The 14,413-nt window shown below is 51.6% G+C and overlaps 5 protein-coding genes across 5 annotated transcripts; 1 reads left to right on the forward strand and 4 right to left on the reverse strand.

The window, feature by feature from the left end:
• Positions 1-586: 586 nt before the first annotated feature.
• N7481_010553 (uncharacterized protein) lies at positions 587-1,959 on the forward strand (the record flags this gene model as incomplete). Its single annotated transcript, XM_057269772.1, has 3 exons — positions 587-589; positions 981-1,321; positions 1,497-1,959. 3 exons carry the CDS (start codon positions 587-589, stop codon positions 1,957-1,959), a joined length of 807 nt encoding a protein of 268 aa, XP_057116946.1.
• A 152-nt stretch (positions 1,960-2,111) lies between these two features.
• Positions 2,112-2,571, reverse strand: N7481_010554 (uncharacterized protein; the record flags this gene model as incomplete). The annotated part of the gene is made up of 2 exons (XM_057269773.1): positions 2,112-2,246; positions 2,374-2,571. The coding sequence occupies 2 exons, from the start codon at positions 2,569-2,571 to the stop codon at positions 2,112-2,114; spliced, it is 333 nt and encodes a 110-aa protein (XP_057116947.1).
• A 1,946-nt stretch (positions 2,572-4,517) lies between these two features.
• N7481_010555 (uncharacterized protein) lies at positions 4,518-5,448 on the reverse strand (the record flags this gene model as incomplete). The annotated part of the gene is made up of 2 exons (XM_057269774.1): positions 4,518-4,952; positions 5,014-5,448. The coding sequence occupies 2 exons, from the start codon at positions 5,446-5,448 to the stop codon at positions 4,518-4,520; spliced, it is 870 nt and encodes a 289-aa protein (XP_057116948.1).
• A 2,165-nt stretch (positions 5,449-7,613) lies between these two features.
• On the reverse strand, positions 7,614-11,240 carry N7481_010556 (uncharacterized protein; the record flags this gene model as incomplete). The annotated part of the gene is made up of 1 exon (XM_057269775.1): positions 7,614-11,240. One exon carries the CDS (start codon positions 11,238-11,240, stop codon positions 7,614-7,616), a length of 3,627 nt encoding a protein of 1,208 aa, XP_057116949.1.
• A 588-nt stretch (positions 11,241-11,828) lies between these two features.
• On the reverse strand, positions 11,829-13,876 carry N7481_010557 (MICOS complex subunit MIC60; the record flags this gene model as incomplete). The annotated part of the gene is made up of 4 exons (XM_057269776.1): positions 11,829-11,873; positions 11,931-13,534; positions 13,598-13,691; positions 13,763-13,876. 4 exons carry the CDS (start codon positions 13,874-13,876, stop codon positions 11,829-11,831), a joined length of 1,857 nt encoding a protein of 618 aa, XP_057116950.1.
• Between the last annotated feature and the right edge of the window lie 537 nt (positions 13,877-14,413).

The raw sequence follows: 14,413 nt of genomic DNA on the forward strand, positions 1-14,413 counted from the left end.
ACCAAGCACCAGTATGTCTCTGTTTTGTGGGGTGTATTAACCACTTCTGGATATGGCATCGAACGTATATGAACAAAGAACAGGCACTATATGGTACTCCCAGAGATCGCTTGTTCCTTCTTTATTTTTAGTGCAGGTTAAAGTTCTAGTATTGTTAATTTAGTAACATTTATACCGGATTACTACACCATTTTGGCCGTCGCTAATTGATTTTTGCGCAAAAAAGCGATGCGTTTTGGCCATTGTCAATTTTTTAAAACAGGCAGAAAGTAGTGCTTTTTCGCATTCTGCCAAAGCTTCAATATAATACTAAACAATACTGGGACCAGTGGCTTTTTCAACACCCCGTCACTTAGCAACCTGATGGGGTATTAAAAGTCAACCCCGGCGGTGTATCGAGCAGGTGTTTTCTTCCTTCCAACCCCCGTTAGCTGTACGCCCTTTTTATTGACATCCTTTCGTAAATTACGAATATCATTATGTGGCCTACGGCGCTGGGCTAACATGCCAGAAGCGTATTGGCTACGTCCTATGCAGCCCCCATCTGCCGTGAACACCCTTTAACTGTTTCTAGATTCAGCACACAATGGTCCTAGACGAATGTCATCTTCTGATGAAGCCAGTTGAAGGCTAGAAGGTTGAATCCAACGCCGAAAATTCCCCAATTGCTTGATCGATTACCCGCGAGTTTACCACCGCCGTCTGCTTCTCTGAAAAAGCAAGACATTGCCTACACCGGCATTATTGTCAATGAGGATTCTGACAATAAGAATGATTTCGTAATATTACTCGCCGCTTCAAAGGGAGATACCTCTATCCCACGAAACGGTCAACCAGAAACTGGGTTAACCGGCACAAACAGAGCGTGAACCCACTTGAAAGCGGCCGTAAGTACATCCGGTTTTCCTTTGCTCTCACCAAAGGCTGATATGCGTACCTGTGGTGTCAAAGAAGCTCTCAAGAAACTAGCGCCAGACTAGAAGGCCAATCTGGCAAAATTGCCTACGGAGGAGAGGGCCGCCCGGGCTGCTGCTCGGAAGGAGAAGAAGAAGGAGGAGAAGAAGGAAAAGAAAGAGAAGAAGAAGAAGGAGAAGAAGGAGAAGAAGGAGAAGAAGGAGAAGAAGGAGAAGAAGGAGGACGTCAAGCAGGGCCACCATGGCTCTGGTCGTGGCTCGTATCGTGGTCGTGGTCGTGGCCGTGGCGGTATCTCAAGATACACCCAAGGTCAGAGTTGCGGTTGGCCCGTGATCGCCAATAGGGGTAGTGCCCCTGTTGTAGGTAATATACTTACAACATTTTTGTGGGTTCCTTCGCAAATTTGGTGAGTTATATCCCTTATGAATACACGATGGATGTATGTCTAACAGAATTATAGCCAACCGGCTTGCGGAAGCTTAGACATTTGATCAAAGCTTGCCCAGCATCAAATCCGGTCGTGATATACACCGATCACAGCGCGATGACAGCTATCAACTTCGGTGTCTAACTAAATTCAGTGGCTTCCGACAAGCTAAGCTTACGTCTAGTCGGAGCTTTCCAATACCTACAACAATTCCGTATGAAAGTCTTCCATTGGCCTGGGAAGTCGAACAAGATTACGGACGCACTCTCCCGCTTAGCAGCCAGCTCCCAACCCCCACGCACGAGTGGAGGGATGACCTGGATGCCATCGAAGTCTTTTGCACGGAAATCCCCCTCGAGTGGTATCGATATCGGGAAGCCCTACGATCTGCATACCAGCTTCGAGTCGGAGAAGCCTTGGCATATATCGGAGCTACGATGGAAAGGATGACGGACAACGACTTGGCGGAGCAGGGGGCTTCTGGAAACATCGCCAAGGAAGCCCTGGACCTGAATCTTTGGACCTCATTTATCGATACATTTTGCTTTTTTAGAACCGATGTCATGTACGAGTATTCCTCCTGCTGGAGTGCCTCGGCCAGAGCCGCATCGTCCTGAGTGTTGGCGGCTGACATGGCAGATGCTGATATTTTCTTACCACGTTCGGGGCCTGCAGAATTCTAGTTCTGGCATTGGCAGCGATTCGCTGAATCTCCTTCCGGGCACTGGATACCTTTCTAGGTTTTTTCGCATCCGATTCCACGCCAGTGCTAACACTGGTTGCCGGGGCCCGGCGTGTTTGTACCGGGAGTGCCGCTGAGCGAACTCTGCGCGGTGTCACTCGGCGAGTTGCTCCCTTTGCCGGGGACGATCACTTCGATCTTTTCTTTCAACGAGGGCGTCGCCTTTCCAAAATGCGGCGGTGTTGCTACCCATTATCAAACACCCCCCGGTCAGCTGACTAGGAGCGTCCATGTCCATATTTAGTTAGCTTTAGACGCAAGCTAAAGAAATCATATCTACCACCAATACCTTCAAAGCGTACCATTCTAGCTCCTCCAGCCGAGCACCCACAATATAGAACATCTCGTTACTGTATGAATTGACAGGTGTATGCGAACCAATGAAATCAGCCAATGTGGGGCGGTAGCTATGCGAGCCAATCATGTGGACCGCACAACCGTGGTGATCGGCGCGCCGACGCGTTAGCGTGCCGAGTACGAAGTACATAGTAGTTAGTAGTAGGACTATGTTTACTGTCCAGCCAACCTACACACTTCCACTTTCTCTTCTCTCCTCTGCGCACACCCTTACCTTGACTGTTCCCTCTTTCCTGATGTAAGTTGAATCTGCATGATTTATTCACGGATTTTGATACTGACAATGCAACAGGGCGTCATCCCCACAGGACACCACTATGAGTGGTGGGCCTGCTGGTGTAAGTACATTCCATGTTCTTTCACCCAATTGAGGGCTGACATATGTGTGTGTGTGTGTGTATACACTGTAGGCCACCTCCACCCCGTCTGCCGTGAGTTTCACCCCATGTCCTTTTATATCGATTGAAGGCTGACATATGTGTGTGTGTAGACCACCGTCCCCCCCACCCACCGTGAGTTTACCCCATATCCTCTTATATCGATTGAAGGCTGACGTATGTGTGTGTGTAGACCACCGCCCCCGCATCTGCCGTGAGTCTACCCCATGTCCTTTTATACCAATTGAAGGTTGACATATGTGTGTGTGTAGACCACCGCCCCCGCATCTGCCGTGAGTTTACCCCATGTCCTTTTATACCAATTGAAGTCTGACGTATGTGTGTATAGACCACTGCTCCCTCCACCGTGAGTTGACCCTGTGTCTTTTCATCTCAATTAGAGGCTGACACGGGTACCTGTGGCATTGAAGAAGAAGTCGAGATGCCAGCGCCGAAAGGCGAACATCCAGAGCTTGACCGACGAGCAGAAGGCTGCCTGGAAAGAAAGGCAGAAGGAAAAGAAGACAGAGAAGAAGAAAGAAAAGAAGAAGAAGATCGAGGAGGAGAAGAAAAAGAAGAAGGAGGAGGAGGGGGGTGAAAGGGAGAAGGGCCACCGTGGCTCTGGTCGGGGCTCGTATCCTGGTCGCGGTCGTGGTGGTAACTATAAACAACGCCACGGCCAGGGTCACGGTGGACCCATAATCGCTAATGGTGGGGGTGCACCCTCGGTCGGCAACACTAGTACCTACTATATTATGGTAGGGTCTTGGGCAGAAATGGTAAGTTATCTCATTCATGAACATACGACGGATATCCTGCATGTCTAACAGAATTATAGCCCAGCGGTATTTTGCCGGGCTTCCTTGGAAGCCCCAGCCAGCAAGCCACTCCTGCTGTGGCCCCGGCCCCGGCCCTGGCCTCCTCAACTCCCAGTGCCTCTGCCTTCGACCTTCCCCTCCACCTCCGTAAGTCACCAGTTTTCTATAGCGTATGGCATACCTTATACAGATTGGCTAACACATGACAGGGGTGGCGAAGCCCTCACAATAGGGGGACGGGTTTCTGATTTTTCTTTTTTACGAACTGACGATCAAATGATGGGTTTTTGCTTTTTCAATATCACAATGGGTTTCGGAATCGGGTTGTTTTCGAACTTTGCTTTACTTTAGCACGCAAGGATCACAATGCTACTGCCATACCCAATACTTCGGGATGGTTTCAGTCATGGGCATGTATATTATTATTGTTTTAACCTGGTGCCTTCGTGCACCTATAATAAAGACGCAGAAATGCGGTCGTCTCTCAATTTTGCCGCAGCTTGTAGGTTCCTAGATAATACAACATGCTATTACGCCCCTTGAATCGTGTACGGAATGTAGTACGTGTGTAGTAGATTGTTGTATTGTGTGTAGTTGGTAAGTGTATGTCGGAGGTGAAGTAGTAGCTATGGAGACATGACTACTAACAACCCCCACGGACACGCGAAACCAAGCGATTCGACCATACCGTTAATGCCGAATGTGGTAAACACGAGTTTCTTTTTGTTGTAGGCGTCCCCTGCCATACGGCTGATGCAGGATAACCTAGGTAGGCCCCTGCCGTACTATTGATGCAGAGAGGCGTACGTGTAGCGTTAGTCGTTGATGCATGAGCCGACGTTGGCTATAGAGTTGGACGGCGTTAGTGGTTGGTGCCGGCGTTAGCTGTTGAGGAATGGTGCATGTTGATTACGCAGCGAGATCGCAAGGGGCAGTGAGGCCGCGAAGGGCAGCGAGGCCGCGAGAGCAGCAGTTGGGCCGCGGAAGCAGTAGTTAGAGAGCCACAATCGGTAGGAACGAAAGGTGGTGGAGGTGGCCGCGGGCCGGAAGTGAGAGATGAGGCGAAGTGCGCCGATGGTGGTTGCGAGCGCCGTGAGGGCGGTGCCCGAGAAAGGAAGTAGATGCTGTTTCGACGAAGTGGTCATGAAAGGATGTTGTTGTGGTGGTGGTGGCCGCTGGTGGCAGCGGGACGAAGTGATGCGCGCGCGCGGTGGTGGCGATGGCGCCCCCCCCCCCCCCCCAAAGGGCAGGGGAGAGCAAAAAAAGTGGTGATAGAGGTAGCGATAGCTCAAGGAGCGTAGAGAAAAGGTCATAACCTGTACGTGTGTATTAATGGAATGTGTAGATATGTGTATTAGGATGGGCAGTCATACTTACAAGTAAATGTCCTTCGTCTGGAATGATAGTCTGGCCCGCCACGGCCCTCCAATGGTAATTAATAGTACCATCACTATAATCTTCTCCTTTGAAAATGTTGTTCTTGTACCGTCTTTGATAGTCGGCAGCGGATTCTAACTCCGCATCGCTAGGCCAGAACGGCCAATGAACAGGTCGAACAGGCTTTGGGGCAAAAATGATCAATTCATCATGGATCTGCGATATTACAGATTTTCTCAAATGTGTCTCTGAAAAGTCGTTGCCATTCAAAGGAGCATGCTCGAGTTCAGGGCGAAGATCTGGGTCACCGGAGAGAAGTCTTGTCCAAAGCGGGCGATACCTCTCATCGCGGATCTGATAGTATTGAGGGACAGCCTTTGCGACGTTTCCGTAAGTCTCACCATTATCGACCAACTTCGTCACACGGTTATTCATGTGTGTGTGTCCGTTCGGTAGAGGACCTCGACGAGGAAGATTCCCATCTGGCTAGCAGGAACTTTATTCTCGACCCACCATCGGAGGACCTGCATGAAGATTAGGACCTTGTTATAGGTCCAGACAATAGAGGCTTCCTCGGTAGCTTTTTTTTTTTAGACATGGAGTCAAAATCGATTCCCTGCGTGCGCGTATGTCAGTTTCCCAATCGGATCAAGAGCAACGGCAAAGACTTACCTCGCTCATCTCTCGCTCGCACATTTTCACACTCCTACTTGTGTCTGTTACTTTTACTAGTTATCCTTTTACTGGCCGTCCAGTCAGGTAGTCTTCAAGTTTTGATTCAGAATGGGGAACTATGGCATTTACGGATAATTTATACCTTTGGTCAGGTTGGGCGCGCATTGTTTATTGAGACAAAGAGTCTCAGAATAGCTCAAACAGCATCAAAGTCAACAAAGAATTAATAGAATTACTTGGTAACTGCCTTTAAGTTCGTGAGCAAAGGATTATCATCATTGCCTAGCAAAGAAACCAAAATTATTTGGAGTGGTGGTGGTGGGTCCGGGGTCTTCGGCACTATGGCGGTACTTGCCCAGTACATAGCAAGACATAGCAAGATATAGCAAGATATAGCAAGAACCAGAGAGTCCCATCTATTCTATCGATCCCATATAGGGTACTCTAGTAGCTTCCCACCTAAGATCTGCTCTGTTTGTATGTGTTTGCCTCAGGCCTCGAGGCCCACTGGCCTTCAGACACCCGCGCTATTCACTGGCCGATCACTGGCCAATCACTGGCTTTCCTTGCCCTATATAGATCGCTTCTCTCACTTCTCCTCGCACTTCCTCTCTCTCTCCTTCTCTTTCCCATACGGCTTCCTTCCTAAAGGTTTTCGTTGTGGCTCTGGGGGATCTTTGACTACCTCTCCAAAGGTTGTCTTCTGTGGGCTGAATTGGCAGGATCTAAAGACCTGACCCAGTGGTGCGGTGCCTATGCCTTGGAGACTCTCTCGCACCCGAGTCCCAAAACGACAGGCTTGCCTGTCGTGGCCGGAATGTCCTGGCTTTGAATCCCGGAAGCTGGTGTACAGGGGAAAGGGACTACTGGGGGGTGGGTGGGAATCACCGTCGTCGAGGGCGCATACTCGTCCCTTCGGGGGCCTCTACCGACGCACTCACCGCAAGGTGCCCGACATCTGCTTGTATCTCCGCCGCGTGAACAATTGTTCCCTGAGGTTTGATCCTGTCGGGTCGAATTTCCTCACCCCGCGGAAGGAAGGTGTCCAGCGATCCAACCAAAGAGTTGCCCTAAGACGCGACGGTGGGAAAAGAAGGAAGCCTTTGGCATTCCTCGAGGTGAGTTAACTTGATCTTACTACTTCATTTTGGGCCTGGATATCTACTGATTCGTGTATGCATATCCAAATTCTCCATCTCCTTGTCCTTCTTCGCGCTCTCCTCCGGAGAAGACCCGGATGGTGGTGGAACGAGTCGAATTCAACGCGGACAATCTCCCACCAATCTCATACGACGGGAACAATACAGCGTGGCAGCGGCGGCAATACAAGTGGACGGTTCTACGTGGGATGGACTTGAAACATGTGGTTAGCTGGCAAGCGTTGGAAGTAATTCATGTATATTAGACACCCCAACGGCGAGTTTAGCGGCCGTCTGTGACTCCGAGTGGAATATCTCCTCCACGGAGCTGACAAGCAGAGTACAATACATTCCCCCCTCTCTCTATCTCTCTAAATGTCGCATCAGAATGTAGAGGGACGCCTGGCTTTGAAAGTGGCCTGTTATTACCCGTATTCATTCCGCAACTTGATAAAAACCAAAGAGTCGGACGTAAGTAAGGACTATACAACTAGTTCAAGTTTGTAACCTGCTTAAAATTAATTATAGATATATCATTAGTTATAATTACACGCTCGTAGCCGTGAAATGGAATACTGATTAAAATACATAAGAATCGTCCTCGAAAGAAGAATGGGTAGCCTGCACCAACAGGCTGGAAACAGGGTATATGTGCACGCTATGAGAGGCTGAGCGGAGGCGTCAACGGAAGTGTAATATGTAAAAACAAGGGGAGAATAGAAAGACGAGGTGCATCATGCATGAATGCAAGCATGTAAACATATACGCATGTCTGCATCCACCCAACTAGAGCCACAAAATCCATCTCGCACTGGAAATGACTCCGCGGAAGACACCACGCAAGAGTTTGAACGCCATGACGATCAACCACACCCACCACAAAACACCAACCAGCGTCCACTCCAGCACCACAAAGCCAGTCCGACGTAGCCAGCGGAATCGGCGGCGGCGCTTTCGAAGACCACGGTCTAGCGCGTCACTGAGTGATTTCACAGCAAGTGTGCTTGTGGTGTTCAGCTGGACGCACATGTCTTCTGCATCGTCGGCTGTTGCTCGGACGCGTGGTGTGAGTGACTGATTAACCAGGTTCTCGAGTTCCTTGAGTTGAGAGCGGAGAGGGGCCGAGGTGGATGTAGTGAAGTGGTGCATCGATTGCTGGAAGGAATATTGCGTGTTTTCGAAGCGGCGGAGTAGATTTTGCGCAGCGAGGTCGAACTCGTCGATCCGGACGACGCGGGGAACAGATGCGCTGGGGCCGAAGGCATTTTGAAGCCAGTGTGGAGGTGGTTCACGGACGCTGTGGGCTCGTCGCGTGATCTCTCGTGCTTTGATACCAGAGGATAAGAGGAGGACTCGGGTACGCTCCACTTCTGTCTTGCCGGGGACACCAGAGTCATTGAGGGTGTGCAGACTGCGGTCCGATATACTCCACGCGCGAGTCGCGCTTGAAAGGCCGGGTCGTCCGCTTTTTGCAGGCCCAGGTGATGCTCGCGCTTGCGCGAGGCCAGTTACAGGTGGTCGAGTGAGACCGAAGGGGACGGATTGGTCTCTGATAGCAAGTCGCTTCACGCGGCTGCGGTTCGAACCTAGTGTCGGGCTGAAATCCAATGTTCTGCTTCGAGTGAGACCAGGTCTTGGTGGGGTATCTTGATCATCTTGTTTCCTGGACGTGTAAGTGCGCTCGCGTGGGCTAGTGCCATAATCAGTGGCATTGACCGATTCATTGCGCTCATCCTGTCGCAAAGGCGACGTGAAACTCGGCAGTGACCCGATGAAGCTCCTGTTTGGCGTACCCTTATCAAAGTCGCGGCGAACGAGACGGCCGGGTTCATCGCCAAGGGTTGGCAAGCGTCGTAGCAGTCCCTTGGGTCCAGATCGCTTGTCCGTTTTCTTTCCATCATCCTCGGAGTCGCTGGAGTCTGAAGCAATAGTGGATGCAGATGAAGACTTGCGAGAATCCACGCCCTGGTCCTTCTTGAATACAAGATCGCCAACCTTGGAGACTTCGTTGCCGACAAGCTCAGCTATCCGACCAGGTCCCTTGAAAATGCCGCGCAGCTTAGATTCTGGGAGGTGTTGGCCTTTTCTTCCTCTGGGGAAACTGTCAGCCCGTTGGCCATCGGTTATACCATGCTCGTCAAAGTACGAGGAGGATACAACATCTGGGAGTGGACTAGGCTCCAGCTTCGATGAACTCGCGGCGTGCTCAGCATACTCGGAAGGTGGTGTCAGAGCGTGGTGCGATTCAGCTATCACATCTAGGCTCTCATCTTCGTGTTCTCGAAGCTCCCTATCACCGTGTTTGCTCTTACTCCGCTCATGCCGAGTCACAATCTTGTGTCGAAGACCCTTTTTGGCTGGCGAAGGGGACCGACTGGAAGGTGGAGATAGATTGACAGCTATGCTGGGGAAATAACTGGCATTGGCCGGAGAATTGGGAGCGGTGCTATCCATTCCTTCCATCGACATTCTGGGATTGATTCGATCATCAATACTGCCGGCCGAAGAGAATGACGCTTTCCTGTGCGGCCGACTTGATTTCGTATTAATGGAGAGAGGGTCGGGCAACTGGGACTTGGTCTTTTCGAGATGCAAAGCACCTGCTGGCGATTTGCCCCGAGATACCCGCGAACCCGAGGAGTTTCGTTGGTTTCTTTCAGTAGATAACTCTGTGCTTTTGCGTGTGTGATCCCAAATCCGATTTTTTCGCTCCGAAGACTTGCGCCGGTCAGAACTAGACTCACTTGCAGCACTGCCCGAGCGTAGCCGTACCTTATCCCAACGCGAATGCTTGGGCGAGATAGAGCCGCTTCGGCTCCGTGCGCTGTGGGAGTGGGAGTGGTATCGGCTTCTGTTGCGGCCTCGTCTAACGCTTTTGAATTCGTGTGATTGCGCAGGGCGAGAGCTCGACCACGAGGTATGACGCGATGACTGCTCTTCTTCTTGGGCATGTCCGGTGTCAACTGACAATCGTTGTTTTTCTGCACCGGGGTCTACCACCTCTAGCTCGGTCAAATCCGGGTAGAGCCGGTTGCCATCTTTATCGACAATCTTCGTCTTGTTTTCAATATCTTCTGCCCAGGCTGCATCGGCCAAAAGTTCCTCTGGGGAAATCCTCCAATCCATGCGTAGCCGAGGGGCCTTGATACTGTTGGTGCGGCTGACGCGCCGTAGACTGGCGGAAGGAGAGTTAGTCGCATCCCAATCTTCATCCTGGTAATGAGAGGCAGTTCTTTGGCCATGTTGAAAAGAGGGGAGCTTGACAGATTGTGTTGAGTCGAGTGTCTTGAGACTATATTTGTCCTCTATGGCGCTGACCCAGTCGTGGACTTTCTCAACGTTATGCCAACCCTCTGCCGCCGCGTCAATCGGGCACTTTTCTCGATAGCGGACTCTCCTGTTGCGAATCATTTGCAGTGGATTATAGTCTCGGTTCGTGGATGCGGTGCCGCCCATGGGATATGGAGAGTCAATCTCCTTCGCAGCTGGAGGGGTTCGAAGTGGGGGTAACGAAGGTAGCAATCGCAAATATTGATCAAATAATTCGAAATGACGCCGAGCTCGTTCTGCCCGAGCGAGAGTGCTCTCGGAGAATTCATAGGCACGGTGGTCATTCCGCACAGTGGCGGGCAATAAATTGATAACTGGAGATTGGCCAGGATTAGGCGAAAGGTCATTCGTAGATGATTGTTTATAATCGTGGTATGAAGAATCCCGTTGAGACCCATGTGCTCCCGGCAACGGCATGTGATGATCGATGGGCCCTGGAGCTGGTTGAGCTATAGACAATGGTTTCCGTCCGCCTGAAGCCAAGGGCAGCCCGGATGTATTCCGCCTCCTGGACTCATTAAGGTTCAATGCCAGGTTGACAATTTGTATAGAGTCCCTATCCAACCCCGGCGCAGCTTGCTCGGCAGTGTCATTTGGGCCGGACTCAGTCTGCGACGAGGTTCTAGATTGTCGGTCGTGAATGGAAGATGCCGAAGCCTGCTCATTGGGTGCTGGATCTGAGATGGCAGCAGCAGCAGTCGCCGGCTTAGAAGGCGAGTTCTTATGTCGACTCCATGGGAAGCGCGATCGCTTCTTAGCTACCACGATATCGGGTTCGGGGACGCTTCGTTTCTCCGTCGGTGACTCTGATGACCTAGCGTGGTGCGTGGGAAGTCTCAAGCTCTTTGAACGAGGAAAAGAGTCCAACAAGAATCCACCAGAGCTTTGAGTCCTTCGCTGAGCGGGAGTCCTTCGATCCCCGTCGCGAGAGCCACTCCCCAACGTACTCCCCTCCAGCTCCCCACTCGGTCGACCATCGCTCACTGCGACGCCCCCTCGCCGGTATGAGCCGCCATCTGAATAGTTCGCTGGAGAGTTGTGCTTCTGGGGCGTCTCGTGTGGGGTATCATCTGCCGGAGGCATTGGATCTCACGCTGTTCGTTTGTCGGGGCCGGGGAAAGGGCGGGAGAACTAGATGGCCACGCCCGTCAAGGAGGCAATAGGCATTGCCAGTTAATGTCATATAAGCATGGGTACTGGCAGAGGAGATCGAGTTCGCACAAAGAGCAGGAGAGATATAAGTTCCGTGTCCTGGAAGTCGAACGACGTCAACCGGGCTGCTGATCTGCGGAGTTGCGCGTCAGGCAGCGGGGCTTATTAAGCACTTTCTTTAGGTGCAGATAGTTTATTTCCCTGCAGAAATGCAGAAAGTGGAGGACCGTAGTGCTTAATTCCAAGGTTGATTGGATTCAAATACTTTTTTCCCCCTTGGCAGAGGAGTCACTGTTTCTGATACGTACGAATTCCACCAGGGCGGAGCCAGCTTAGTTAGAGAACAGCGCGCTCTACAAGAACAAAGCTATAGCTAACTATGGCAGGATTTCACCATTGAACAAAGGAAAGATTCTAGCATTTGGGTCTAAAGCAGAAAATACAACTAGAGGTACATTCCTGTAGACATGACGAAGATATACAGGACAAATTGAAATCAGCATCGCTCAAAATATGCGCTTACTCCACGCGCAAGCACTGGAGACGGGCCTGAGTCTCAATGACCTAGACATGAAGGTTAGAATCTGTACTGTGAAAATCAATCATGGTTGTTGCACTCACCTCAAGAGCCTGCTTAACTTCAAGAACCCTTCGTACATCACCCAGCCAATCCTTGCTCAGAATCTTAGCCCATCCCTGCAGACCGTTCATCTCACGGGCAGCAGCATCAACCTTACCCTCCTCGAGAAGGTGCTCGGTGCGGATGAGAATGCTATCAACATCATCACCCTCGGGAAGGCCCTCCTTCTTGAACATGACCTTGCTCAAAACCATGCTGGCAGCGTGGCTGGCGATACCGGCGTCCTCGGGCAGAAGGCTAGCCTTGCGGACCTCACTCGCGACACGACGGAAACGCTCAATGATCATGGTAGTTGAGGGGATACCGCGCTGGTAAGCGGTGGGGTTGATAGAGGCGATAGCGGCCTCGACAACGGGGTCCTCGGCAGCTAGCTCCTTGACAGCGACCAATTCGCGAACGAAGGGGCGGGGGACCTCGGCGCGCTCAAGAGTAGAGCGGACAGCATCAACAGCAACCTGGAGTTGCTGGGTCTTCAGGTTAGTGTCAATGACGTTGCTCCAGCCGGTAGTCAGGTTCTCCAACTCAGTGATGCTGGCGGTCAACTCGTTCAGCTTGCTGAGACGGCCCTCGCGCTCACGCTCGACCAGGCCCTGGACCTCGTGGATGTATTTGCGGTTGAGCTCGATAGCCTGCTCAACGAGCTCGTTCTGCAGGCGCTGCTCGGCAAGTTGCTGTGCGCGTTGAAGCTCTGTGTTGATCTTCTCCTGGTAGGCGCCGGCCAGCTTCTCGCGCTCAGCCTCGAACTCCTCGCGGAACTGAGCGACCTCGGTCTCGCGCATTTGCTCGAATCGGCGGATCAGCTCCCGTGCGGACTCGTCAAAGGTGGTGTGAGCCTTGTTGATCTCATCCTGGGCGGCCTTGGCGGCCTCGGTGCGAATAGCACTGATCTTCTCGCTAATCTTGAGCAGCTCCTCCTTAGCCTTGGCGACGGGGGCAGAGTACTTGCTAGAGTTCTCGTCGGCGCTGATTACAGTAACAATGTCGTTGAAGGTCTTGACCAGCTCCTGCACAACACCGTCGTCACCAGCCTGGGTCTGCAGCAATTCAATGGTGCTAGAGGCAACAGCGAGCTGACGAGGCTCATCGAGAGAGACGGATTTCTTGTCCTCCTTGGTATCCTTGGAGGCCTTGTCCTCCTTTGCCTTGAGAACAGCCGCATTCTTCTCCTCGGGCTTGGCGGCCTCGGTCTTAACTTGAGCATCATGGGCCTTGGAGCTCATGTGGGGGCCACTCTTGGAGACATCACTGCCAGACTCCTCCTTGGCGACATTCCAAGACAGGCCGCTCTTGCTAGGGATTGTGACGGACTTGCCCTCGTCGCGGGGAGCACCCTCGATGCGGTTGGACTGTCGGGAAGCGTTGGGGAATCGTCGGTAGAAGTCACGCTCCTCGAAGTAAAGCACGCACTCTTCGCCGTAGGGGACGTACTCGGTGAAGAAGTCGTGGAAGTTATCGGACTTGAGAGCCAGGAAGATGCTACCACCATAAGCGAAGCCGGAGGTCAAGATGAGGTAGAGCAGGAAACGACGGAATCGGCCAGTCTTGCGAGGCGCAACCGCGGGTGTGGCAGGAGCAGCCTTGGATTCTAAATATTCTGGATTAGCCTAGAGCCGGAAGAGATTCGACGACGAAGAGATGCTGGTGGTACCTTGGCTGGTGGGCTTAGGGATGGTCTCGATGGGAATGGCGGATTCGGAGGAAGGGGTGGCAGGGGTTGGAGGCTTCGAGTCGGCGAAGAATCGCTATAGAGACAATGAATATTAGCTGAGATTGAAGTTGGCGGGTACATTGGTAGGGTGATGCTCTTTCGTACCTGACCCGAGAGCCGGCTGCTGGCACCGGCCTTAGACAACCATTGGGAGGGGATCCGTTGGCGAGCAGGGGCCGACAGCAGCTGCCGACCCGGAGCAATTGAGGAGCGCAGCATGACGAGCCGCACAATCGCCGAGGGGAGTGTTTGGCAACGGATGTGTAGAAACGGGGAAGTTCAAGTTGGAGGTTCGGTCGCGATCCGCCCCGATGATCCTGCAGGCGGTCAGTTCAGTCCAGTCGGACTGGCCAGTCCCGCAAGGACTCGGAATGGTGTACTACATAATAAAGGTGACGGTAACACTACCGCCTCTCTGGCTCTATGCTCTGGATTACCTAGGTACTAACTGATACTAGAACTGATAAGAAGCTAGGGTAGGGGGATACTGAATAATCTATATACTAGTACTCAACAGAGAGTATATAACTATGCCCCGGCCCTCAGTAGTATTAAATAACAGCTCCATCTATACTTTCAACAATTATTCATTATTTTAACGTATTTTACACATCTTTGTATTGATACTTAATGGTCTAAATTGTACCCAAAACTTTTACCCGGGCAACTTGGAAGGTTGAAATATCCATGTGACGACTAGTACTGTAGTTAGTAGTCTACTACTAGTGGTATTAGTAGTCAGGTTAGCGGATTCCA

This window comes from Penicillium waksmanii (genome assembly GCF_028829765.1).
Source record: "Penicillium waksmanii strain IBT 27052 chromosome Unknown utg000009l:1.0-4314994.0:1.0-4318279.0, whole genome shotgun sequence".
NCBI classification, from domain to species: Eukaryota; Fungi; Ascomycota; class Eurotiomycetes; order Eurotiales; family Aspergillaceae; genus Penicillium; species Penicillium waksmanii.